The sequence below is a fragment of the Chanos chanos genome, chromosome 5, assembly GCF_902362185.1.
Source record: "Chanos chanos chromosome 5, fChaCha1.1, whole genome shotgun sequence".
Taxonomy (NCBI): Eukaryota; Metazoa; Chordata; class Actinopteri; order Gonorynchiformes; family Chanidae; genus Chanos; species Chanos chanos.
This window is the reverse complement of record NC_044499.1, coordinates 48,879,289-48,907,215: the sequence shown is the minus strand read 5'-3', so window position 1 is coordinate 48,907,215 and position 27,927 is coordinate 48,879,289. Positions and strand designations below refer to the sequence as shown.

The window sequence follows — 27,927 nt, the reverse complement described above, 5'->3', positions numbered from 1 at the left end:
TTAATGAGAATTGAAGCTCTTAACTTGTGGTTCGCTTCTTAAGCGACAATGAAGTTTCTTAAATTAGCCCACTCTTCTTTTTTTGTAATGCTGACGTTCAGTTCCCACTCCCGTGTTGATTAGTGTGTCAGCTCCGTGATCCCGCGCACATTGTGCTGACGAGTGTCGTTCTCTTTCAGTGGATGTCTTCAAGGTGAAAGCCGACATGGAAAATCCATCAGACTTACCCAGAACATTCTAAATAAGGTATTTGCTCTCTTTGGTCATTGTAGCCTGTTTGTGTGGCTCTAACCCACTGTGAGTGTACAAGCAAAGGCAGAAATAAATCCTATACGGTCAAGCCATCTTTGTTTCTCTCACAATTGTCCCAGCTGTCAAAACTGACCATATATCACCAGTCTTGTAAACACTAATGAACTGCATTCTTCTACGACACTTTGCCATGCAAAGACATGTAACTTTAGCATCATGTTCATTTGCTAATCTGTGCGGGCAGGCGCGGACCTGTAACACAAGGAATGCCAGATGACTTTGTGTTCTTCCCCCTTTCACAGTGTGGCAGCCTTGTGCAGTGCATGTCTGGACACTGGTTCTCCTATAGTTTACATAACAGATGGAGTTTAACAACATATTTTGCATTTAGTGCACGCATGGCTGGAAACCATGAATTATGTGTTTCACTGGATTGCTGTCAGGCGACCAGTGTATTCATAAATTTGAAGCTGATTGTAGTGATTGTCACGTAACAAAAACACAACACCCCTGTCGCCGCCGCAGCCACTTTAGGTTACCGTAGAAATGATCACCCTTTTACCTAGCCTGTGTTTTCCCTAGCACCCAGTTGTTTGTTTTCTAGGAAGAGAAAAGGTTTTGTCAGGGCAGTATTCAGATGCCCTTCTCACAAACAGTTGTTTTTACTGCCTTCCCACATTCGTCCGCTCGTGAGGGTGGCGGGGTGGGGTTCCTGTACGGACAACTGCTGCATGCAGATGAGGTCATTATTGGACTGGGGGGGCGGGGGGCGGGGGGCGGGGGGGGGGGGGGGGGGGGGGGATGCAAAGGCCGGAGCTGTGACCAACAAAGACTGTGTAAAGTGTGTTGGTTTAAGTGAACTTTTTTAAGTATCTGCCCTCATAAGATCAGATGGAAGCAGAATAGTTCAGAGCTGTTTAGGGCCAAAAATAATGTGTGAATGCAACACTGCTCATGCTTGTAGAAGTGTCGGTACATGTTTGCTAGTGTTGAGTTCAGTTTCTTAAAGGGGAGACCATAATGGTTAGCTTAAAACTAAATATATCTTGACAATGTAGACTTTTTCATTTGAATACCTATATAAGACTTAACCCTGAGACTTTGTGGTTAATACCTTAGATTGGTTCTTCTTTCAGGTTCAAGTGCTTTTTTTGTTTTTCTCATAAAGTCTGGCTGAGCCTCCTCTGCGTGAGACAGAGGATGTTTGCAAAACCTGGGTCAGCTCTCTCTGAGCGCTGCAGTGTGACCCGATATAACGGAGATAGAGAGAGAGAAAAAAAAAAAGAGCAAGATGTCAGAGTGCCTCACACATCATGAAACGTGTCAGAAAATCGCAGATTTAATAAAGTGAGAGAAAGAGAGAGAGAGAGAGAGCATAACATAGACTTGGTAGAAGAAGTTAAATAAATAATTAGGAAAACAGGACTTCACTGTAGGCAGAGTGGAGACAATGGGGATGCAGTTAATAACGTTTCGTAAGAGACAGATTAGGGGGTGTGAGACAGTTTTTCAGTTGACCAGTGTTTTACCTTTGACTCTGTGAGTGAGAGGGAGTCACAGTTCCACTGCTCGCTCAGAGTGGATGTCTACGCAGTCAGGAATGAAGAACATGACTGAGAGCCTGGAACTATCACCGATGGTGTATTCATTAGATTAAAGAGTGTTTCTTTAGATTAGATATTATTTTCAAACTGTGCAGAAATGTGCAGTTAGAAGAGACAGGAACTGATGGGAGCTTTGTTATCGTTGAGGGAAATGAATAATGTTCTCGGGCCTAATCCATTTTAGGTCGTATTTTTACAAACTTGAAGTGTTTCTTCAGTTTTCATTTTTGTGTAGCTAAATGCTCCAAATATACTCTCTCTGAACTCAGATAAACTTTTGAGGTAGTTTGAGTTCAGTTTGTTTTAAGCCCTCAGTCTCAGATCTCAGTTCTGTTCCTGGGAGAGTGTGAATTGAAAGTGAACTGTGACCTTATCATAACTGAAGCACATCTTGAGTAGGTGTTAGTTTTCTTGCAGATTTGGGGATTTTTGAGCAATGTTCCCTCTCTGTTTTTCAGCTTTTGATTTGCTTAAAAGAAAGCTTAGTTTGATTCTTTAAAAAACAACAACAACAACAACAACAACAACATGTTGCAGATAAACCTGAACAGCTAAACTTTAACAGGTAAACCTGAACAGGTAAACTTTAACATGTAGAAACAGTGAGGAACAAAAGGTCAGGTCCTCCCGAGGTTCTTTTCTTTTTTTTCCCCCATCCTTTGCCTGAGGTCTTGAATTTTTTAACTTTTTTTTTTTCACTCAGTTTAAGTCCCTGCCTGCACTTATGTTAGAAAAGTAAGGAGTAGATGTGTTTAATCTGTCTGTCGTTACGCAAGTCTTTCTGCGAACTGCTAGGCACGTCTGAGCGTGTTATATGGGCCAGTCTCCCTCTTCTCCCTGTGTCTATTCTGGATCTGCCTCTCTCTCGAGTTAATAAATCCACTGATGGTGGCCTAATCAGTTAAAAATGAGCAGAGGCTACGGCATGTAGGTCAATGGGACATTCAAAGTTGTTGTGCTGTTTTCTTGGGCCTGCAGGGGGGTGGGCTGGGGGTAGGGGGGTGGAATAAAAAAAAAAAAAGCTGTGTATCTTCATATCTGTGTTGGGGCTAGAGATGATTTCTCTGTCCTGGTTTGCTGGTGTGGTGTTACGTCAGGCTGAACACTTATATGTCGGTAACTTCTTGACTTTATGATGTATGCGAGTTTACATAGCCTGTATGTTGGAGCTGAAGAATGGATATGCTGTTTTTTTCCTTCATCGTAATACCTTTTCAGGGTTGTTATCTTACGTTAAGGATTTTAAAAAAACTTTTCTTTCATTGCACAATCCAAGAATTCACTGTATCGATCTCTTCTCCTAGCCTACCGCTGGTCCTGTCATCACCCTCCAGTCACGCTGGCATCACTAGAGTCTCAGAGTGGGGAGGAGCCAAGCCCTGGCAGCATGGTGTCTGCCGTGGCGACGGGCTCCGCCCCCAGCCCGCAGAGCGAGGCGGTGACCAGTGAACTGCAAGAGCTGTCGCTGCAGCCCGCTCCGAACCTGCTTCCACTGCGGGAGAGGAAGAACGGTGAGTTGACATCAAATTGAAACTGGCCTTTCAGAAGACTTCCTTCAAATTTCAGTGAACTTACCACCACACTGACTTCTGTTAAAAAAAAAAAAAAAACCCCACTGTTCCCCTTTTTTCCCCGCATCACATCATTTACCGATTTGAACTTGCTCTTTTGGTGCTTTTGGTTAAACCTACTCTTTCTGGAGTTATGTTTACACACACACACACACACACACACACACACAGAGAGAGAGTAGCGTTTAGGTTGAAATAACAACAAAATGTGTCATTGCACATTCACACACTTAGCCACACTTTATGCAGAATCGCTGGAAGCTGTTACGTAATTCAGGGAAAACTACCTAGGCCTGGCCTGTGGAAATGCATTGTCAGTGAAATGTGGATTATTGAATTACTGCAAGTTAGGAGCTGTGCGAGAAAAAATGGCCTTACTGAGTGACATGCGGAAGAACACAAGATGGGCATGTCTGTGCAGAGGTTCTTGTAGATCAGATGGCAGTATGGTGTGGAGACGAGAGTTTTGGCGAAGATTTCAAAGCGGTACAGGTTTTAAGCAAGCGGCGATCGCACAGGAGGGCGGACGAACGCCAAGGAGAGGCCGAGGCGAAATATTTATCGTCCGTAAATTAGAGGCTGGAAGAGAAAAAAAAAAAAAAAACCCCAAAAAAAAACAAAGCTGGAAAAGTTGGAAATGAGACAGGGAAAGAGATTTGCTGTGGCCTTTAGACAGAAGTGCTCCTGTTTTGACCCTGCGGAGATGAAGTATGACAACTCATGACTTCAGGCTACCACTCCTCTCCTGTCCCAGTTCCCTCCTCAGGCTTTGCCTCATTTCAGAGCGGATTTCGGCAGGAGGCGTGTTGGAGCAGGCCCTCCTTTCATCTCAGGTTAACCTTCTTAACCAGCCCAGGAGATAGTTAGGACAACAGTACTAACAAAAACACCCACACCACCTCTGTTCATCTCACACGCTCCGTGGCTATTGTACTATCAAACCTCGTAATGTCACATTTGGTTTATGGGCCTGGCTCAATGCGAGCGTTTCAGAATGAACGTGTGTGTCATCATTGTATTATTTAAGCCAATCAAAATGCCAACATGCAGAAACAGATCGACAGAGAGAGCACAAATGGGACAGGGGGGTGTATGTAAATGTCAGCTTGTGAGTGTGGTTTTTTGTGTTTTTGTGTGTGGTTTTTTGTGTGTGTGTGTGTTTTTTCTTTTTAACCGGTAGTGGTGGTCTATGTTTAGCTTAGCAGGGTCGCTTACAGCCGTGTTCATAATGTTCTGACACAGTTGAGTTGGAAGAAGGAAGAGCATTCAGATGAAAAAGAGATTGTTGGGAACGGGAGGGAGGGAGGGAGGAGGGGGGGGGGGGGTTGGTTGGAGGTGGTGGCTGGTTGGGTGAGTGGGTGGGGGTCTGTAAGAAGAACTAAATGCTGGAGTTCTCCTGGAGAAGGGCATTGCATAACTTTGTGTATAGAAGGAGAAAGAGCAGAACGGAACACGGGGAAAGAGAGAGAGAGAATAATGAGGAATATTTGACAAGGTCAAAGGTGAGCAGGAATGTGCCTGGGCATTGCTGATTTTTCTTTCTTACTTATTTTCTCAGTTTTTGTTTTTTTTTTTTTTTTCCATTCAATACTTCATAACAGACAAAAATGGAAGGATGGATGGCCTTAGCGGAGGACTAGACGTTCCTAAACCACTTCAGGAAAAAAAAAAAAAAGAAAAAGGTTTTCTACGGAAGAAGGAAAAGTGAGGAAGTTGCTCAACACGGTTGAAAACTCAGGGCTGGACTGGGCACTTAACCAGAGCGCAATAAGGAAGAAATCTTTCTTGCGCCGATACTTGCGCGCGCGCGCACACACACACACCCCCACACACACACACACACACAGAGGCACTTGAGCAGAGCGTGCGTACACATGCAAGCAGAGTAGAGATTGGGTGTAGTCAGAGTGAGGGAAGAGAAAGCAAGGGACAAACAGATGGACCCTAAAAGACCGGGAATTTTCCGGAGGATCCTCTCTTCACCGTAGAGCGAGGAGTTTTTGTTGCAAACAGACGTATCGCTATTATTCTTCATCCCTTAAAACGTTCTCTTTTTTTTTTCTTTCTGTTTTTCGTTCGGTCATTGCTTTTCTAAATATGGATTGTTAAACTTGGAAGTGGATTGTGTTCTTGTCCTTCTGCTACGGAATGGTATGGCCATATACTCAGGTAACGCTTTTTTTTACTTTTTTTTTTTTTTTTTTCACCCTTTTGTTTTGTAACGTTAGACGTTGGGTTGGTTGGTTGGTTGTTTGTCACTCCAAACAGTATCAGGTGTCAGGTGTAAATGGAGTGAAGGTGTGTCCCTACGTATCAAGCTTTAACGGCGTTTATTGTGTAACGTCCTCCGTGCAGGCGTGTTTGAAAGCCGTGCACAGAATTTATAACTGTTGTGTGACTTGAGTTGAGGTTTCTGACGATGCAGATGAGAAGTTTTTTGCCGCTCTCTGCTTTAGCTTTAGCAGTTTTAACAACCCTAACGTTTTACAGCTATAAATATTCAACATGTATGTAGTTACAACATATCAGGAAAGACAGAGACAAATGAATGGATAACCAATTGCACCAAAGGCACAAACTGAATTATTCTCTGTACCGACTGGGGATGTACAAAACTACATTAGGTAAGTGTGTTCCAGATGTGTTTGCACCACAGAGACCAGTGCATACAGGAGAGGGGCACCGTGGAGTGGTTTTGGGTCAGGAGGGGTGGGTCAGGAAATGATGAATGGGATGCCGAGCGACGGCAGTCAGTCTTTAAAACCAGCTGTGAGTTCCCTAAGGACTGGGAGTAGCTGCACCGCACTGGGAGCGAAACCTTTGGCAGAGAGATTCAGGCCATTGACATCAGACAAGAATGTCCCTCTGAACCTGAACGCTCAGTCTTGTGAGAATTTTATCTTTTGTTCTGGGCTTCGTTATGCTAAAGCGCCCGGCTCCGTATGATATGTTCAAGAGACTGGATGATAAACCTTAAACTTCTGGCTAAGCTTGTGCATCAGGTTTTCAGGTTGTTTTTTTTTTTTTTTTGAAGCCCTTTGTAAAGAACAACGGATTACCTGCGGCACCCTCGATTCTGTTGCCAGAGTATCATTTTTTACCCGGGAGACTGAGTGGGTTTTAATGTCTCATCTAGATTAAGTGTTTGGATTTGGGATTAAACATTTGCCAGCCACTGTGTGATACCAACTCCGTCCAAAAAAAAAAAAGCGCGCGGTGCCAAACATCAACGAAAAGATAACAGTGCATATCTTTTTTTTTTATAACGTCTTCATTAAACAATAACAATAAACTGTTTCTGACTCAGTGTACATTGTTATGGCCTCTTCTGACGGTTTAGTTAATGGAGGTTTGGTTAAAGGCTTGTGGGAGAAGAGCGTGTGACAGTCTGTTCGTGTGACACTCTGTTCGTGTGACAGTCTTTTCGTGTGACAGTGTCCCTAATGTTGAGCAACATGCAATGGATATTTTCATGGTCAACTTTTTTTGTTGCCGCCGTTGTTGTTGTTGCTGTTGTTGTCGTCGTTGCCGTTGTTGTTTTTCTTTGCGGTCGGAGCATGTCGGTTTTACAGTACGGACGCAGCGTGTGGACGTAGGAGACTGAACGCTCTGTTGCTCTATGGTTTTCGTTGTTATGTAACAGTGAGGGATATCAGCCAGCTCAGACTCCTGCACGCTCACACAGGCCCAGAGCAGAGCACAACCGCGCACAGGGAAAGAGAAGAAACGAGAACATTGCTTTACACATGACTGTACAAGACTTACCTTGGAATTCTCTTACGACTGTTTCCCCCACCGAACTCCTTTACAAAACTGACATTTAAATGCATGACCTTTAGTGATTTTCTGTGCTGATAAGGAATACGTGCACGGGCAAACTTTGTGTAACTGGATGTCTTTTTTTTTTATATTACTATTATTCTTGTTATGAGATTGCAAGAATAATGTATTCTGCTTTACGGGTGCCAAAACCTCGCTACAGATCCTGGAGCTATGAAAAGTGCTTAATCAGCCATATGTTCTCTGAACAGCCTGTGCTTAGAAGAGGTTCTCGGATGCATCGTAATTTGCCTAGCCTGGTCCTCTGGCTCTTTTCACAGTGATGGTATCACCGGGTTAAACGCGTCTACAGGGCACACAGACACACACGCGTACACACACACACACACACGTGCGCGCTGACTGAGCAAGTTCAACTCAAGTGTATCACAAATCTTTTTTTAGATTCAGTAAAAGAAAAAAAAAAGTTTTAGTCAGAACTTGGGGTGAGAAAAGAAAAAAAAAAAAAAAAAAAGATTTGATTGCACAGTAGAAACTTCAGTAGAAGATGCGGCACCTGCCAGAGTGAACATCACCGCTGCCGTTACTGATCTTTAGCCTCGAGGATTAAAAGTGCAAACAAACAACGGCAGCAGTAAAAAACCACTCCCATGTGCACGTTTCTTTCCGATTCCCTTTGGTCCTGAAATTCTCGTTTTCTTTTCTTTTCTTTTCTTTTTTGTATCGTCTGTTCCTCCTGAACAGACGATCACCCGATGAGAGTTTTGTTCGCTCGTTTCGTTAGTTAACAGTTTAAATTTGATTGAATTCTTTCGGGTTGGGTTTAAGTATAACAGAGGGGAGGTGAATGTAAACATTGTGGGCCTGTGACTCATACCAGAACGTAATTTGTCGATAAGAGGAGGTGTAAAGTTTACAACACTAGACTCCAGGGAAGGCTGATCTCACCTCGGCCATCAGCGGTGTTTACTGTCTGTGCTGACTCACGCCGGCCAGGTTAGTGTGTGTCTGTCTGTGTGTGTGTGCGTGCGTGCGTGTCTGTGTGTGTGCATGTGTGCGCGTGTGTCTGTGTGTGTGCATGTGTGCGCGTGTGTTTGTGTGTGCGTGCGTGCGTGCGTGCGTGTGTGTGCATGTGTGCGCGTGTGTCTGTGTGTGTGTGTGTGTGTGTGTGTGTGTGTGTGTGTGTGTGCATGCGTGTGTGTGTGTGTGTGTGTGGAGGGGTGGTGGAAGGCACATTCCACTGTAGTGGAATCCGGTCAGGGGGGTGTCTGTTTATCAGTTTCAATCAAAGTTCAACAGGTGAGAATGAAGAGATGGAGATCAGCACTACAGAGCTTCTCAAACCCTGGCCCAAAAAAAAAAAAAGAAGACAAGATCTTCTGTGTGTGTTTTAATAAAGTGTTTTTTTTTCTTTTGGATTCAGTAAGATGATCGCGTCAAGGTGGATGTGCGTGTTTCAAACTCTATCTGTGCAAGATATAAAAGACGGATTGAAATACAACATATTATGTCTCAAACTAGTTCCAGACCTGTTAAAAAAAAAGAAAAAAAAGAAAAAAAGATTTTGACGTCGGTTTGGTTCTTCTAAAGGGGCTCTTGTTCCTTTACAGTCTGAATGTCAGAGGTATTGGGGAAGTAGGGCAGGAGGTTTGAGTTTAAACGATTTCAGATGGCAGTTATGTAACAGGCTGCTATGGCAAAAAAAAAAAAAAAAGAAAGAAAGAAAGAAAAAAGAGAGAGAGGGAAAGAGAGAGAGAGAGAGAGAGAGAGCCTGGACATGTAACTCTTCCAAAATACACTCCATGCACTGAACTCAGTCTGACCCTCCCGTTCACTGCTGTCCTGGGCCGCCTCACAAAACCAGATGCAGAAAGCTGCTCTTACTTGGGACTCCTTATATCTCCTTATATCTTCCTTTCCCTCCGGTTTTTCTTTCTTTTATATACTCACAAACAACGCGCTGACCTATATTTGAAGCACCTGGCACTGAGAAAGGAAGATATGAATCAAGTCTGAAACTGAAGTCCTGAAACGTTTTGTTTGACAGCCGAACAGCGGTTTTGCATGCATATCTGTCCGTGTTTTAAGCCACCTTTACATATATGAAATCTCCTCGTGTTGCGAAAGTTTTCGGAGAGGAAAGCGGATGGTGCAGAGTGTTCTGCATTCGGGCTCGTGAATGAAGCGCGCTTGCTCTTTGCATTAATCAAATCAAATCTCACCTGTGGTCTGTGCGCAAAGCGGCCCTCTTCTGCTGTCTTTGACTAATGACCGCCGTGTGGGTATTTTAGCTGATAAATTAACTTGCTGGGCAAAGTGGACGTAACATGCGTTGGGAGTTTTGAGACGTGGTTTTAACGCATTTCATTAGCTAAACCTCACAAAAATGATTGAAGCACAGAAACAGTTTATAAAATAAAAGCCATTAGATTCAGCTGATGGTAGTGCTGTGTGAGCCTGTTGTATGTTACAGATAACATTCTGAGGAAGAGAGAAACGTATGTCACAGGTGAAATTCTGAGGAAGAGAGAATCGTATGTTACAGATAACGTTCTGAGGAAGAGAGACACGAGGGGAAAGTTTTAATGAATGGCTGATGTTTATTCGTCTGTGCAGACTTAGAGGGAACATACCTGCCATTGGCCCGTACTGATTTAGATCTGAACATACTGCGTTCCAACAAAGGCCAAGATTACGCAGAACCGCGCACCTGATTCAGAGAGTGTAACGCTGCTTCATGGTCGTTAATGGTATTGAGTCCGGCGATAATGAGAGGTAATGACATATGATAGGGATTTGAGTTTCACGGCTGTGTAAGGGAAAATACTCTTGGTGTTTTGGAAGCCCTGTGGCTAACAGGGTTGACCACTAAGCACCTACGGGACTTTAGCCCTGTCTGTCTGTCTGTCTGTCGGCCTCCTTTCCTCTGCCAACCTTCCCGCTCCACTCTCCGCGGTAACTCTATCGCTGACAGACTTTAGCAGATGTCACTGAGTGCATTGCGCTGTCACAGTAAGCGGTGAAGTCAGTGTTGGATTCGGATACGACGCTGCAGAAATGTGCGTCAACAGAAGAGGCTAAAGTTGACCCGTCATTAGATCTGTGGCAAACAACATTTTTGAAAAATCTCTCATTATGATGTCATCCGATTATGACGTCACGCCTGCGCCGCGGTTACGGTCCGAGCCAGCTAAATTTTGTGCCCCCCCCCCCCCCTCCCCTTATATGGACTTAAGTTTATAACATTATAAAGATGCATGTGGTCCAAGACTTTAGCTGCTTTCTACGGCCTGGTCAGACCCGTTACATGCATTATATAAGCATTATATAAGCTCAGAGCCATACTCATCCAGATGTAATGATGCCACGTCTGAGAAATGGTGACGAAAATGAACCTTGGTCGTATTTTTTTCTTGGGAAGCAGGTGTTTATTTGAGAAGGGTGGCGTTTTGTTTTCCATGAGTATGCTGCTCTGTGTGTGTGTGTGTGAGTGTGTGTATTGGCGAACACTTAAGTGCCTTTTCTTATCAGAAGTTTAACAGGACCTTCAGGTTCACATTGACCAAACCCTGTCGGTCAGCAAACACATGCTAAAGTATCTGACAGGCTAACAATAGCAGTGCTGATATAAAACGAAAGAGAGTTAAAATCAGTGAGACAGGCCGTGCGTATATAATAATTACTCGTATGTATCTTTGCATTTTCTCTAACCTCCGTTTTGCTTTGGGGATCGGTGAAACTGGCCCTTTGACGTCATAGGCTCTGTTTATCGTTAATGTAAGCTATTTACCAGAGAGGGAGTTTTGTTGTACTGATGGAGAGAGTTCATCATGGTTATATTTCAGAGCCGTCATGTTTGTCTTTTAAACATTTCCTGTGATGACGCTTCTCACTTTTAAACTTTTTTTGGATGCATGCATACATCAGATGCCTCCAATGTGAGTCTGCTTTGTTTTTATGCCTGTGTGTGTGTGTGTGTGTGTGTGTGCGTGTGTGCGCGTGTGCGTGTGTGTGTGCGTGTGCAAATGCGTGTGAGCCACCATGTTTGCGAGTGTCTTAGTGCAGGGATATCTGTGAGTAACTCTATCCATCGCCTGCACAGGTGATTCTGAGCTGAATATAGAGCCTTTTGGCCAGCTGGCCTTACTATTTAAAACGGAGAGAGAGGACCCTGGGGTGGGGGGGTGGGGTAGGGTGGGGGGCTCACCAACATTCTGCAGGAGCCACTGATTGGATTTGGGGTGGGGGTGGGGTTTTGGGGTTCATATGTTCTTTTCGGGTGTAACATATGTCTCCTGATAGTTCTGTACCTTGTTTCTTACCGAGAATGCAAAGGTCAAAGGAGATTCCCATTCATTCTGTGACCTCTCTTAGTCTCTCTTTCTTTCTCTCTGTCTCATTCTCTTTCTCTTTCTGTTTCTCTCTCTCTGTCTCTGTCTGTCTCTCTTTTTCTCTCTCTCTGTCTCTCTCTTTCTGTCACTTGCTCTTTCATGTCGTCGTAGTTATGTGAAAATGGAACCTTTTCCAGAATGCTCCATTTAGATGAGAAACATGAAACACTGCGCAGCCCTTTAGGCTCCTTGTGAAACATGAACTACAGACAGGATCTGTAAATCTTGTGTTTGAGGAGAGGCCTTACTCCCCGTTCCCACTTTGGTCTTTCTTGGCTAAATTTCTGATCGACCGTTTTGAGTTTTGAGTGAAAGCTGCGAGGTGTTTCGAGATGAAATGCCCGTCTTCCGCCACTTGGTAAGGTCACCGTCTGGTTTTGTGTTTTGGGTTTTGTGTTTTGAGGGGAGAGTGAGGCTGAAGTCAGTTTGAGACTGTCAGGTTTGTCTGACCGTGGCTCTGGTGAAACTGTAGTGAGTGAATGAGTGGTAACAGCTGAGCCGTAGACCGCTGTCATTGGCACTCAACAGACCCTCCTCTCTCTCTCTCTCGCTCTCTCTCTCTCTCTCTCTCGCTCTCTCTCTCTCTCTCTCTCTCTCTCTCTCTCTCGCTCTCTCTCTCTCGCTCTCTCTCTCTGCCTCCCTCGCTCTCTCACTCTCTCTCTCTCTCTCTCTCTCTCTCTCTCTCTCTCTCTCTCTCTCTCTCTCGCTCTCTCTCTCTCTCTCTCTCGCTCTCTCTCGCTCTCTCTCTCTCGCTCTCTCTCGCTCTCTCTCTCTCGCTCTCTCTCTCTCTCTCTCTCTCTCTCGCTCTCTCTCTCTCGCTCTCTCTCTCTGCCTCCCTCGCTCTCTCACTCTCTCTCTCTCTCTCTCTCTCTCTCTCTGCCTCCCTCTCTCTCTGCCCCCCCTCTCTGAGTGAGTGTGTGTGTGTGTGTGTGTTGGGTGTGGGTGTATTATGCAGAGTGAGCTCTGTGCTTCCCTGTCTTCACCTCTCTCCTGCAGCTCTCTCTCTCTCTCTTTTTTCCCTCCTGTTTTCAACGTTTTCTCTGAGTCAGAAGAAGAAAGGAAGCAAGGAGTCATAATTGAATTTGAAGAACCCTCTTGAAACTTCTCGGTTCCCACCTAATTTGTACAGACCGCGTTGGCTTCAGCTTGTTTAGAGACCTTGCTGGACAAACTGTAGTGCTGAATATGGAAAACTAATTTCATCCCTCTGCAAATGCTACCTCTCATTTGCACCTTTTGCAAAAAAAAAAAAACTGCCGGCATATCTTCCCCTGTTTTTGTTTTTTTTTTTTTCTCCTGGGTCTCCGCGGTCGATCGAGTCGTTTGCCGATTGATCATCGGTAATATTTTTCTGATTCAAACATGCTGGATACCAACCACTGCCTCCACATCGATACCTCCTCCTTTGAGGACCAACCAATGAGAAACAGTCAAGATAAGCAAACTGTGGAGCTAGACTATGAGCGACATGCTTATCATAGTCTCAAAGAAGGTGGGCCTTATTTTGTCAATACAATGTCTGGCTTTTTTTTTTACTGGTTTAAAGAATACCCTTTCACTTTTGTGGTGTTATCGCATGCTGTGAATCGCTGGCCTCGCGCGGATGAATAGTTAAACAAGTGAACGTTTGTGAATTCTGTCGTTAACGTTGCTCTCAAGGTTTTTTAGCCCATTTGTACGCGTTGGTGTGATGTCTGAGCGGTGAAGTCATGGCAGTGCCATCCAAGGCAACGGCGGTGCCAACTGTGAGTGCCAGTCTGAGCGGGGCGGACTGGCGTGCAGCGCAGGCCGGCCTTTGGGGGCTTTTGGGGACAGCAATCAGAAGGCATGGTTAATCATGCCCACGCACGCACACACACACACACACACACACACACACACACACACACACAGGGTCGGGGATTAGCCCAGTTGGCCAGTGGGACTTTGACTCTCTTTTGTGCTTTCAGCGTCCCGGACACATAGGCTGTGGAACTAGGACAGGAGCCAGAACTCTGGCAGTCCCATTCTTAGCTTCGGTCGATCGCTGCACAGAGACAGAGAAGAGAGAGAGCGAGAGAGAGAGCGAGAGTGAGAGAGCGAACTGGCGTTTAAAGTGTCTGTTTGATTTACAGTAATAGGCAGAGTTTCTGAGAGAGGTCTAAGGAGGGTTAGTGTTTCCTCTGCGCTGCGTCGGAGACAGAAATAGAGCCGGGTGGAGATGGGGTGGTGCTGTTAAAAAGTCTGCAGTGAAGGAGGAAAGATGGAGAGAAAAGAGAGGAAGGACGCGTATGAGAATTCGGACGGCGGTATAATAAAAGACGTGGAGCGATACAGAATCTCCTCCTCTCTCTCTCTCTCTCTCTCTCTCTCTCTCGTTAATAAAGAGGGAAGCCCGACGCGACAACACCAGAACCGCAAATCCTCAACGAGTGAAAGCAATTATGTATTTTATCCCGTCACAAGTTGCGGCATGCCTGTATGAATTGTGTGTGGCATGACACACATGAATTTTTGTTTGTATGTGTGTGTGTGTGTGTGTGTGTTTGTGTTTATGTAGGCAAGAGAGTAGCGAGAATGAAGTTGTGACTTTGCAATACACGTTCATAATCCACAGTCGCTTTTTGTTTTGAAGGTCAAGCCAGCTGACTGGTTAAACACACACACACACACACACACACACACACATACATTTCTGCTGCCCAGGGGGTGATGTCATCGCATCAGGACTGACAGGTGCCTGCCACTCTTAAATGCCACTCAGGCTTTGTCATGGTCTCATGAGAATGACACCATACACTGCTACACCAGGGCCTGCTCCATCCATCACAGTCATGTAGCTTTAGCGCTCCGTGAAGGGGTTTCCCCACCCCCCGAACCAAAGCCCTTTCACTCCTTTTTTGAGGTTTTCCTGACACTGTTTTTTTTTGTGTTGGTTTTGAAAAACCCCCCGAAGAGGACACGAATATGAAGATGGCATGAACTGATACCGATTCAAAAAAGCAAACGTAGAATCCAGATAGCAATTATCGTCTTACACAAAATGAAAACACAGACGCTTACGCTGTCCTCTTTATTGTCAGCGTTACCAAAACAAATCTCGCCGTGGTGCCTCTTCACTCTGCCCAAACCTTTAGTTGTCAAGCAACCGTCCTGTTTCTTTAAGGAAAATGAAAAAAGCCCCACCCACCAAGCGTATGTTCTTGATTTTGAAACGTCCCTCAGCCCTCAGGCCCCGCCCCTGCCCCGCCCTTTTCTTGCACTTCTTCTCTGTGATGCTTGTTTTGAAATCTCTTCGCAAAGTTGACTTTAGATGACAGGAAACGTGTGGCACCACTTAAACCAACACAATCACCCTGTCACCTCCACCTCCAACTCCATCCTCCTCAGCCCTCTAGTGAGAGAGAGAAAGAGAGAGAGCATGTTTTTTGTTTGTTTGTTTGTTTGTTTGTTTGTTTGTTTTTTCCCCCCAGTCCATTAGCTTCGTCTGTGCATTTCTGCTTTATGGACACACAGATGCACGACTGTCCGTCCGATAAGGAGGAACCACGAAGTGACATCATAACCACAAAGCCGGGGTTTTTGTATGAATGTGTTTATATTCAATTCTCTAACTTTTGTGTGTGTTTGTGGGTGTGTTCGTGTGGGTGGGTGTGTTTGTGTGCGTGTGTGTGTGTTTGTATGTGTGTGTTTGTGTCCTCTCTCTCATGCAGTCCTTCAGCTCAAACTACAGCAGAGACGGACCCGAGAGGAACTGATCAGCCAGGGAATCATGCCCCGTAAGTCTCTCTTCCTTCCTACATTCTCTGTCAGTTTTTTTTTTTTCTTTTGCACTTTTGCGACAGAGCGTTTTAGTGTTGCGTGTGTTGCATGTGTGCACCTTCCTCGACTCCGCTGCTGGATCAGTCTGTTCCCACTCAAGACACACACACGCTCCGATAGCAATGTTAACGTTCCCTGTTTTGGATAGTAAACCCGTCTGTCTGACCGCGCGTTGGTGAAGCCGGCTTAACGATGCCCCTGCGGTCGTAGGTATGGACTTTTTTATGCGCTTGTGAATATAAGCTTTTGCATATCAGAATATAAACCCAAGAGTAAATGCACGTTTTGGTTTGAATTTCAAAAGGTCAGTCAGTTATTGTTTCTCAAGAAATTGTTTAGGTCAAAGACACTTGGGGGGGGGGTAATATTTCATAAGAATTTTTGTTAAATTCACCTCATCTGTTTGTTTGATTTAGAATTTGTAAGATTATATTTGATGTTATTGTGGCTTTTTGACTTGCATCAGTCATGGAATTTCTCAGAAGTTCTGTGTTGAACATGCAATGTACTTTACGTTAAAATTCCCACGCACACTCGAATCAACGAAATGTTTCCAGTTAATCTCTAAAAAGTCGCACACAGCTTTCAGTTCAGTCAGCTTCTGCGTTTTGCACAAGACGTTTCAAAGAGCTTTTAACTGCTACATTTGGTTTTCTTTTTTTTCACACTCTCTCTCTCTCCGTCTGTCTGTCTGTCTGTCTGTCTATCTGTCTCTCTCTCTCTCACAAACATGCACACATGTATATTGTGAGGACAGCCAAGCTACAACAAAGTACATTTTACCAGAAAAGCATGTTTACTCAAACTGCTGTAAAGCCATATTACCCAACACGTTATCTCTGATGTACTACATGTTGCATTATAAAATGATATTGTGAAAAAAAAAAAAAAAATTCCCCTGGTTGGGTTTTAGCCTTTCGCCCCGCTTGCCCTCGGGCCCGGGTTTGGAGCGGTTCTGGTCTGTGTGGGCCCGTTTTTTGTCGGTGGTGTTGACTGGGAGGGATAAGGCTTAGCCACAGTGAGAGGTTTGACAGTATCATCAGAAGGGTCTGCTTCCCTTTCTTTTTCTTTTTTTTTTTTTTTTTTCTTTTCGACTTCCTGATTCTGGCCTCTGCTCACGATTTCACACTCATCGCTTGTTCTCAGAAAAAGGAGGAAGTTGGGCTCGCGACCGCTGTGTGCCGCCGCGCTTTGGTGTGGGCCACCCTCTGACAGGACTGACTGAACAGTCTGCCTCCCTGCACCCACACGCCTCCTGAGTTACAGCGCGCTCTCCTCTGGGCTCCCCGCACCCCGGGGCGGGAGCGGCCCCGCGCGGCGCCCGACGGCCCCTCGGGCCGCGCCTTTAAGAGACGTCTCTCTCGTTTCTCTCTCCGTCTCTCTCGATTGCACACGCACAGCGTTTTCTTTAAAAAAAAAAAAAGCAAAACGCACTCTTATGTTTAGTCGCGTTCTTATTAGCGAAAGCTTAGTTAAGACAGTGAGACTGTCCGAAGTGTTGTCATTAGGTTCTGGAGTGGCTCCTAAGCGTTGTCATTAGGTTCTGGAGTGGCTCCTAAGCGTTGTCATTTGGTTTCGGAGTGACCCTGCTTGACAGAATGGACTGATTGCCCACCAGGGGCATAGCTGGGGAAAAAGTGGCGGTTGGCTCAGTGTTTTTAAACTCTGACACATTGTCATTGGGGCTGGACTGTGGAGGTGAAGCGGTGGAAAAGTTCAGTCAGCCCCCCGTGTGCGTTGTCACAGTGTTTCCCTTCAGGCCTCTTTCCCAAACCAAGGTACCGTCTGTGAACGGAGAGGGGGAGGGGTGTGGGAAGGTGGGGGGCGGGGGGGGTGGAGGCGTTGGCAAGAGTTGGGACGTGAGAACAGGTGAAGAGCCCGTTTCTGCAGTCACGTGTTTCTCCGACCTCCGACCCCCCCCCCCCCACCCCCCCTATTTTTTTTTTTTTTTTTTTTTTTTTTTTTTTTTTTGCTATTAAAAGAGATTCTACATCAGCTTTAAACACATACAAACGTATTTATTCATGAACCATCCCCCAGTTTTCATAGCTTCTTCTTATGGTTGGCTCTTCTGCTTCTTGGTGTCATTTGTAACCACAAAAAAAAAAAATACATTTTTAATCAGCTGGTAGACTCAGCTTGGGCAGTGCAGGGACTTCTTGCTAAAATATGCCTCATGTTTAAGGAAATTCCCTTGTGCCAGTCCTTCTATTGGATAGAAAAGACAGCTCTGATTATTTTCATTTTGGTTTTTTTGGGTTTTTTTGAAGGAGTATCTCTCATATGGGTGCCCAGCTCGTCTGAGGTTAAATGATTACTTGTCCCGTCCGAGATAAACGCCTGCGGCCGTGTGTGTAGGTGAAACCGCAACATGTCCTGCCCTTTGCAGTGCAATAACCAATTACTCAGTGGATTTCGTCACACGTTACCCAATCAGAGGGCTTGCATCACACACTCAACCGCTCGACTGCTCAACCAATCATCCCATATACAAAGAGATGGGATGTGTGTGTGTGAGAATTTCTGTTCTGTGTTTTTCTGTGGGGCCTTTACTTTTTGTCTTCGGGGGGGGGGGGGGGGGGGTTGGGGTGGTGGTTTTGCAGTGGCTATGCGTGGCACTGTGCTGTAAAGAACTGACTGAACACCCCCCCCCCCCCCCGCCCCGGCCACCCTGTGTTTTGTTTTAATGAAGAGAGAATGCTGCAGGGCCTAGTGCTCGGGACAGAGGAATCTTGCACATCGTTACGTATGCCACGTGCTGAAGCCGCACCGTCGTGCTACAGTGTACCAGTACGCTGACCGGGGGCCCCACTGTGTAGCCCCCCCCCACACAGATAGGTGCCAAACCTGCTGGATTTGGAAGACGGTAGAGAAGGATCAGCGGGTCACAGACAGGGGCAAACCACACTGAATAATGCGAACCTGCCTTGTTTTATTGTGTTTCTAATGGTGCATTCTCTTACTTTGCTGCCATGTCTAGTTTAACTGGTAGTGTTTTTACTCTGATCAGAGATATCAGGTAGATCGCATCTGAATAAGCATACCTCTTTCTCTTTCTCTCTCTCTCTCTCTCACACACACACTCACACACACACACACACACACACACACACATACTCTGCACTTCATGTTCCTCTCTCTGTCTCTGTGTCCTGTCCATAGCCCGGTTGTCCTGGGTGTATGCTTTGTGTCTTTTAGAGGTCTAACGGATCTTCCTCTTGCCGGTTCAGTTTGTACTTCGGGTTTTGTGCCACGGTTCGGTTGGTATCACGGTGATGGGGCTTGAAGGGAAATTAAACCAACTCAGAACCTAGCCTAAGTTATTCTTTGTTTTTTTTTTTTAATTGAAACACATACAAATGTATTACGAACACTGACAAAGCTCTACAAAAAAAAAAAAAAAAAAAAAAAAGGGGAATGGAGCTTCAGTACCTTTCACTTTAAAGTTCTTCTTTTAGAAAATGAATGTAAGAAAACTAAACTTGACCGGCAGGAATATCTCTTGACCGTGCCGTTTCAGCAGAAAAAGAAACAAGTGACATCTGCAAAATGACACGCGACCCCTCTGACCTTTTCCACGGCCTCTTCACAACAAGAAAAACAAGTTCCTGCTTTGAGAAGCCAAGAGATTATATCTGTTTTGTATGTTTATGTGGATTCACAAACTCGGAGTAACACAACCATGTGTGTTGTCATCGTGATGTCATTATTTTACGTGGTCACTACGACATTGTCGCTGAAACTGTTGCAGTGGTCCGCCCAGATAAAGAATATGTGCACCACATAATGAACGCTGTCGATACGTTTTCTCGCAGTGAGAAACGAAAATGCAAAGCAAAGACGAACCGGCTTCAAATCGCGGATTAAGGTTGTATCTTAATGAGCAAAACGCACGAATGCTGTGGAATGGTCCTCTTAGAACTGAGATTGGGGTGGGGGCGGGGGTCCACGGTTCACAACAAGAACTAGGTACCTGGACCGAACCAAGAACCGGACAACCGCAGTCGTGGGTTTCTTTACAAAACCCGTCAAGCCCCCAGCATCTTGTATTATTGCTCCATGCGTCGAAGGATTTTACGAGGCCTCTCAGCTCTCTCTCTCTCATTTCTCTCAGGGCTTTCTCTCAAACCCCATCACTACCTGTAAAACCATTTTCAGGTCATGTTTCAAACCCCGTCAGAGCCGCGTGCAGAGGCGTTGAGGATGTCCTCTTTTTGTGTAGTTACGGTTTGATCTATAGCAGCTGATCTGATATTCTGAGTTAACCAGCAGTTCTGCTTTGACTCTTTTGTCTTCCTTAATGCGATGAATAACTGCCTCAGATGCCACAGCCTCAAGCTAAGTTCACCTTCTCCTCCGTTTCTCTCTCTCTCTCTCTCTCTGCAGCACTGAAGAGTCCTGCTGCCTTTCACGAGCAGAGGAAAAGTCTGGAGAGAGCACGGGTGAGAGATCTTTCCTTTATTTATTTATTTATTTATTTATTTGTTTGTTTCTCTCCTCCTTTTATCTACGTTTTTTAAAAATATTTATTCACGTGCGCTTACTGGAGTAAAAGTGAATCGCTCGATTTTTTTTTTTTTGGTCGACGTTTTGTTTTCACGCGGCTCCAAGTTATTTCTCGAAAAACCTCAGCAGCTTGTTCACCTCCATTCAAATGTGTTTGTTTGCCTGTCTCCCTCGATGCTGACGTGCGCAGACGGAAGACTATCTAAAGAGGAAGATAAAGAGCCGTCCGGATCGGTCGGAGCTGGTGAGGATGCACATACTGGAGGGTGAGTGTCACGTTGTCGGGTTTTTTGTTTTTTTTTTGTTTTGGTTTTTTTTTTTTTTGGAATGGAATGGAATGATCATCTCGCAGGAGCCAGCTGATTGATAAGCATCTGTTTTTTGTTTTTTTTCTACTTTTGTCTCCACCAATGGTGGAAGGTTTTATTGAATGTGACGTTCCTCTACCAGTGAACACACACATTGTTGTCCTGTCCTCTCCTGACCACATCTCCTTTTTCTATATTTTACTGTGCCTTATCACAGCAAAATTTACCTATGACTTCAGTCTCTCTCTCTCTCTCTCTCTCGCTCTTTCTCTTTCTCTCTCTATGTAACCATGAGTTTCCTTAAAAGTAACAAAGCGTGAAACGTCAACCTGCGGATTAGGCTGTTTTTGACTGTCCGTAAATGCTTTGTAATGCTTTTTGTGTGTGTGTGTGTGTGTGTGTGTGAGAGTGGGCGGTTTTGATAAAGAAGTCTCTCTCTCTCTCTCTCTGCTGTGCTGTTGACAGAGACGTCCGCTGAGCCTTCCCTGCAGGCCAAACAGCTGAAGCTGAAGAGGGCTCGACTGGCCGACGACCTCAACGACAAGATCGCCCACCGACCCGGTCCGATCGAGCTCGTCCATAAGAACATTCTGTCCGTGCACATGCTGATGGGTGCGTGTCAGATGACCAACACACACGCAGTCACACATTAAAATGACATATATATCTTCCCATCAGATCCCCAAGAATACTTCAATAACCACGTTCTAAAACCACAGCCTTAAATACCAGTGTGTGAAGTGCAAGCTCAGAAATATGTGTGTGTGTGTGTGTGTGTGTGTGTGTGTGTGTGTGTGTGTGTGTGTGTGTGTGTGTGACTCACTGAATGTCTAAGCCAGCACTGTTTGGTGTTTGTCTGACGCAGTTGTTTCTGCACCCTGGTGTGGGCAGTTATTGCTAACAAACGGAACGTGTAGGTGGACGTTTGCATACGCAGACATACAGGTTTTTATTGACCAGTAATGAACCACTATCACTGGTCTTTGTTTACTGTACTTCTTGTATTGAATCAGCGGAACTGTTTTTTTTTTTGTTGTTGTTGTTTTGTTTGTTTTTTTTTGTCTCTGACAGACAGTAGTCTCGGGGACAGCTCTTTCAGCCAGTTGACTGTCAGACTCACGCTGTGGGGGTTGTTTTTTTTTAATTTTTATTTTCTTTTTTTGTGAGGTGTGTCCTTGTTGAAGGATGGATGTGTCTCTGTTGTGCCTGTTTGACAACAGCACAGTAGAGTCACAAACACTTTACACTGGATCTGCATGGTCTCTTTTTGTTTTAGGCACGGAGTCTCCGAGAGGAGAGAGCTCCTCATTGGATGAGGACAGCAGTGATGCCTTGTCTCCTGACCAATCAGGGAGTCAGGACTCTCCGCTCGGACTTGGTCCTCAGCACTCGCCTTCGGACATGCTTAATTTGAATGGAAACCCCTCTCCCACACAGGTGAGTGTACTGTTCCCTTTATTTACATGTTATAACAGAGGAGTCCTCTGCTCCTGTCCAGAGTCCTGCAGGTGTGTTCCCTCACCTCATCAGCACCTTGGAAACAGGTGTGTGCATTCTTTAGCCAGCCAGTAACCACAATGCTTAGTTGTTTTGACAACCAGCAGGACTATGGACTGTCATGGGGAGATGTGAATAATCCTGTTCTAACAGATTTTATCATTGCATTTGATAGGTGATTAAACCTTCGTGCCACTAGAGGGCAGTGTTCTGCCTCTGTATGGACCTTGTATAGTGCCGAACATCAGTTCTGTTTAAGTTGCTTATTCTGTCTGGATATGTAAACTTGAAAAGGAGGAGGTGGGAAAAACCCCAGTATAAAACGTCAAGCACAATAAAATTAAAAACTTTCGCCTGCCAGACCGGGACCTTTTTAAAATTTATTTATTTATTTGTTTGTTTGTTTGTTTGTTTGTTTGTTTAAATCTTTCCTTTCTCAGGTGCCACTGTCAGTGCTGAGCCCGTCTGATGCCTCCCCAACACAGAGTCTGACTAATGGACCTCTGACCGCTACGGCTGCCTCTGCTCACTCTACTACAGCACACAGCAAGGTAATAGACACTCAATCTGCTCCCTTTTTTTAAACTTTCATATCCCACCTGTTTCAGGTGATCCATTCTCAGTGCTTTCCTCTCTACAATGCTATCTCATGTCTCATTCTCCCCCCCCCCCCCCCCCCCCCCCTTTCTCTCTCTCTCTCTCTCTTCTCTCTCTATCTTCTCTCTCTATCTCCTTTCTCTCTCTCTCTCTTTCTCTTTCTCTCTCTCTATCTCCTCTCTCTCTCTCGCTCTCTCTCTCTATCTGTCCCTCTCTCTCTCTCTCTCTCTCTCCCCTCTCTCTCTCGCTCTCTTTCTCTCTCGCTCTGTCTCCTTTCTCTCTCTCTCTGTCTCCTCTCTATCTGTCTCTCTCTCTCGCTTTCTCTCTCTCTCTCTCTCTCCTCTGGTTTTAATGCGTCTCGCGTTCGTTTCTCTTTGCGGCACCACACCCAGACGAGGTCGAGCGCGGATCGGCCCCCGCAGAGGCCCAAGAAGCCCAAAGACAGCAAGCCCAAAGTGAAGAAGCTGAAGTACCATCAGTACATCCCCCCCGACCAGAAGGCCGACCGCGAGCCCCCGCCTCAGCTGGACTCCTCTTACGCCAAGATCCTGCACCAGCAACAACTCTTCCTGCAGCTCCAGATCATCAACCAGCAGCAACAGCACTACAACTACCACACTATACTACCAGCCCCTCCCAAGTGAGTGTCAGTCTGGAACCAAAAAGACGTTCATATCTATTGTTTTGTTTGTTTGTTTGTTTGTTTTTAAATATGCACTTAGGCTTAGTTTTTTTTTTCTGTGTTGTATGTGTTTTACAGACCCCCTGCCGAACAGCAGACTCCAGCCAATCCCGGCCCATCCCTCTCCCGGACTGCCGCCGCCGCCGCTGCCTCTGCCTCTTCCAATCAGAACGGGTCTAGTCGCCAGAGCCAAACTCCGGTGGGCGGAGCCAAGCCAACGACATTGCCTGCCAACCTGGACGAGTTCAAAGTGAGCTAGAGTTTCAGATGACTTTGAACGCAGACTGGGGGATCTGCAAGGGAATAAGGGGATAGGCTAACACCACTTTTGTCATTTAAGCCTGATTTCTTAATAATTATCAGTTATTAAACTATCATCCAGCACTCAATACTGCAGTAGTGTAGGGAAAGGTGAAAACCTGTACTGATAAGCTTTTCACCAGATCCTCATAGATTTTTTTTTCTGTGAACCCAAACAAACTGAAAGTGAAACTCAAGCGTAAAACCCCTTTGGGGTTGTCAGTCAATAGCTTGTTTCCTCTTCCAGGTCGCTGAGCTGAAACACGAGCTTAAGCTGAGGGGCTTGACCGTATCAGGCACTAAGAACGACCTCATAGAGAGACTGAAGAACTACCAGGAGCAGAACGGAGGTGCCACAGCAGCAGGAGCAGGTAGTGGAGGTGTGAAAACCGCCTCCGTTTCTCAAACGCAACACGGGCCAGTCCACACCTCAGGCCTGACCGCTGTCACGCCTCAGTCGAAAGACGCCGTGGGGAAGGCCGCAAACTTTTCCACGGCAACCACCAACGGAATCAAAAGCAAAACCCCGCCCCAGATCATGCGCTTCAGCAGCACAAGCTCCTCCCCTCCTGTTTCGCCCACCCCTTCCGATCGCTCATTGGCTGGAATGAGCCCAGATGAGGCCAGTTGCAACGGAGACGTCTTTGGCGAGATGGTACGTTCTTTTCTCCTCCCGTAAAACAGTTGTGGATGTTGTTGTTGTGAAATGGATTGAGCTTAACGTAATCACTTATTGTTGAAGAGACTGACACTGTGGTTATAAAAACATTAGATAATTGTTGTGTCGTGGGTTCATTAATGATTGTAAGAGTAGTCCATTTTTGAGTATTGATCTGAATTCTGTCTATGATCTGTTGATTTCTGATGACTTCTGATTCCTTAAGTTCAGTTGACTTATGGTATAACAGACCATTGCTCTTACGATATAAGAGACTGTTGCTTTCTCCAACTGAACAGGTGAGCTCTCCTCTCACCCAGCTCAGCCTGCAGCCTCCCTCTGAGCATCCTTCTCCAATCAAAGAGGAGCATCCAGGACACATGCAGAACTCCTGCTGCTTTTCTCGACCCGGCCTGCGGGCGGCGCCGTTCCAGCAGGCCCAGGACGCCACGATGGTGTCGGCGGTGGGGTCCCTGGACAAAGACCAGATGGTGTCGGCGGTGGGGTCCCTGGACAAAGACCAGATGCTGCAGGAGAAGGACAAACAGATCGAGGAGCTGACGCGCATGCTGAGGCAGAAGCAGCGGCTCGTGGAGACGTTGCGTTCGCAGCTCGAGCAGGGCAAGCGCGCCGGGAAAATCGACGGGCTCGACGGGACGCCGAAGGCCGGGACGGCCGCCCTGTCGAACGGGGAGGTCAAGGTCAAAGAGGAGGTGAAGGAGGAGATGGACATGGAGGAGGACGCGCAGCGGGAGACGCAGACGCAGCCGCAGAGGAAGACGCAGACGCAGTGCTCGCAGCAGACGCTGCTCAAACTGCAGCGGATTCACCGGCTGCAGCAGATGCAAGCGGAGCAGCACAAACCGCCGCGGCCGCTTCAGAAACAGTCGCAGTTACTGCAACAGCAACAACAACAACAACAACAACAACAGCAGCAGCAGCAGCAGAAACAGATCCATTTGCTGCAGCAGCAGAAGCTTCAGCAGCTGATCCTGCAGCAGAGTCAGCAACAGGCACAGCAGCAAAAGACCCAAAAACAGCAACAGAAAGGACAACGTTTACAGTCGCAACAGGTCAGTGGCGTTTTTTCCCCGTCCTTCCTGTTTACGCAACGCAAGCCGATACAATCAAAGGTTGTGCAGCGAGAGAATTTCGTCCCGTTATCTTTTATTTTATCGGGCTGTTTTTGTTTCCAAGTTCCCTTTTGTTCCTTTTTTAAATTATTGTTATTTATTGTTTTTCTCTGCAGGTCTCGCAAGTGTTTGTGAATCAACAGACAGGCGCTCAAGTTACAACCACGTCTTTCCCACTGGACCTTCTTAAGGCCCACCCCACACCGACACTCGTTACCGACAGCAACGGAAACCACTATTTAATCGCACTGACCAACAACAGTGTGGATGGGCAGCATGGCGGATCCCCCCAGAGCAAAGCCCACGGACGGATCACCCTGCAGGTAACCAGTCTGGATGGGTCGGGATTGTTTCGGATTTCGTCGGCGACTTGATAAACTCTCAGACGTACTTGGGAACATCTGTCATAGCCTTTCATACTTTTTCAAATAGACCGAATCTTTTTTTTTTTGTCTTTTGGCAGTCCTGAAATGTGTATGTATATGTATAAACCCCTGTACTGTGTTTCTCTATTTCTCTCCAGAGATTACAGTCTACACCCTGCAAGCTTCCCAGCCAATCAGCATCAGATGTAGCAAACTCAGCCAACCAATCACAACAGCCGCAGCGGCCCGTGCCCACCAAGCAGCCCAGTGCAAAAGTATGTGAATGATCTGCAGGTTCCAGAATTAGAAAGGACACTCGACTGTTATTTTAAGAGGAAGCATATTTATAGCCGTCAATGCTGAAGATTATTGTCTTCTGTTTGTACTATGTCACCTTGTTTGTCTGTCAGAAGGAGTCCTCTTACGTATGTACGTGCAGCTCATTTTAATATTAGTATCAGTGTATGACTGGACTTCCTGTGTTCCCACCAGGTACAGAAGACAGGGCTACACCTGGAAACAAACGTTGTGCAAGAGGCGAGTCTGCCTGCGTCAGCTCCACCCAATCTCCAACCTTTCTTTCTCAACGACGAGTCTACGGCTGTGACTCAAGCTCACTCACCTCCGGGTCTAAAGGTACAGCAACACCAACCTGGACAACGTTTCATTTCATAATAACCCGCCCCCCCCCTCGCTTCTCAGATTTCACAACGTAATCCACTGTCCTTTCATCATAACCGGTTTTCCCATGTATCACCGTCTTGGTTATTTTTTTTTTCCCCACCCTCAAAATCCTTTTAATTCTGTTTTTAACTCATTTTGAACTAATCTCCAAACTTGTCCTTTTCTCATCCTTTTTTTTTTTTTTTTTTTTTCTTCTCAAATCTGTTTTCCCTCTTTTCCACAGGGTGCGGTGTGTCCAAGCTTTGATCGACACACTTTGTTCACCCCTCCCTCACCAAAACCAAATTCTCATCCCCCCCAGCGTTTGAAAGTACGGCCGTCTTTCTGTCTTGTGCCTGTCTTCCTCTGTAACTCTCTGTTTCAATCCCCTGTGTGTTTCAAAAATAGTGTGACCAAAACAAAGTTAAACAGATGTGCGCATTCCATTCACGTCGATATTCTGATCTGTCTGCAGGAAAATGGTTCAGGAAGACAACATATAGATGATCTCTTTGAAATCCTCATTAAGAGCGGAGGTAAGAGAAGGGAGTTGAAGTTTTATTTATTTATTTTTTTAAATTGCTCAAAGCTGATTACAAGCAACAAGTACTGTTTCACCTGATATTAACTCCAGACAAACGTAGAAACTAACAGCATTAAAAAACATCTCAGTAGATTCTTTTATCATTTTTTGTCTTCCACTCACTCTTTGCTCCGTGCTCTCTCTCTCTCTCTCTCTCTCTCTCTCTCTCTCCCTCAGAAATCTCCTCTGGATTTAAAGCCAATCCTGACCCCTCCCTCGCCCACCTTCACTCCAACCCCTCCACCCCCTCTCCACCCGCGTCCCCGCTCCACCTCTCGCCCCCCACCCCTCCGCTGAACCCCTCCCCTCCTCAGCCGCAGCCCACGGAGGCGCAGGACAGGCCCTGCCCGGGGGCCGGCCGTCTGGAGGACTTCCTCGAGAGCACCACCGGCGCGCCCCTCATCGGCGTGGAGCCTGACGGCCCGCTGACCTTGATCGACGACCTCCACAGTCAAATGCTGAGCACTTCCAGTATCCTGGACCATCCCCCTACCCCCATGGACACCACCGAGCTCTGTTTCTCCCCCCACCCGGCCAGCCTGGACTTTGGAGACCCCGCCCTCGACGGCATGGATTGGTTGGACATATCGATGGGCGGGACGGGCAACGGCTGCAACGGCGGGGGCACCGTTCTGGCCCCCCTGGGGTCACACACCCCGCCGAGCGTGTTTTCGGCAGACTTTTTGGACAGTTCGGACCTGCAGCTCCAGTGGGACTCCTGCTTATAGCCACTCAGTCTTAAAAAAACCACAGTACTGGACGCAGTACGCGGCACCTTCATCATCAAAGCATGTACAGGTTCTGTACACAAACACACGCGCGCACGCACGCACACACACACACACACACACACACACACACACACACACACACACACTCCCCATATGCACCTCCGACATCAAATGCTGCAGCAACAAAAAGAAAAAAAAAACCCAAAATAAAACAAAAACAAGAAAAAAAAAAACCCTCACATTTTCTCACGTCACATCAGACTGAATATAGTGTGTGGTGTTCTGCTGGTTGAAAATGTCTATATAAGCACTGAGTATTAACCTCCCCAAAATGCCTTGACCACACTCAACTTGGAACTGCACAGTTTAGATACCTTTGCCAACCGTGAGACCAGCCTGTACTCCTCCTGAGCTGGTTACCGTGGTAACCACGGTACCGCCCTCCAGTGCTGTATAGTCAGTTACTTAAGGAGTTACAGGTGACTGTCTCCATCTTTAATACATG

The 27,927-nt window shown here is 46.1% G+C and overlaps 1 protein-coding gene across 1 annotated transcript; it reads left to right on the top strand.

Annotated features, from left to right (window-relative positions):
- Positions 1 to 194: 194 nt before the first annotated feature.
- On the top strand, positions 195 to 27,419 carry mrtfab (myocardin related transcription factor Ab). Its single transcript, XM_030775141.1, has 18 exons — positions 195 to 246; positions 3,161 to 3,367; positions 15,291 to 15,356; positions 19,786 to 19,841; positions 20,096 to 20,171; positions 20,679 to 20,825; positions 21,490 to 21,650; positions 22,139 to 22,261; positions 22,700 to 22,947; positions 23,068 to 23,239; positions 23,537 to 23,944; positions 24,247 to 25,020; positions 25,197 to 25,403; positions 25,604 to 25,693; positions 25,938 to 26,081; positions 26,353 to 26,439; positions 26,584 to 26,644; positions 26,869 to 27,419. The coding sequence occupies exons 2-18, from the start codon at positions 3,244 to 3,246 to the stop codon at positions 27,417 to 27,419; spliced, it is 3,495 nt and encodes a 1,164-aa protein (XP_030631001.1). The 5' UTR covers positions 195 to 246; positions 3,161 to 3,243.
- The last annotated feature ends 508 nt before the right edge of the window (positions 27,420 to 27,927 follow it).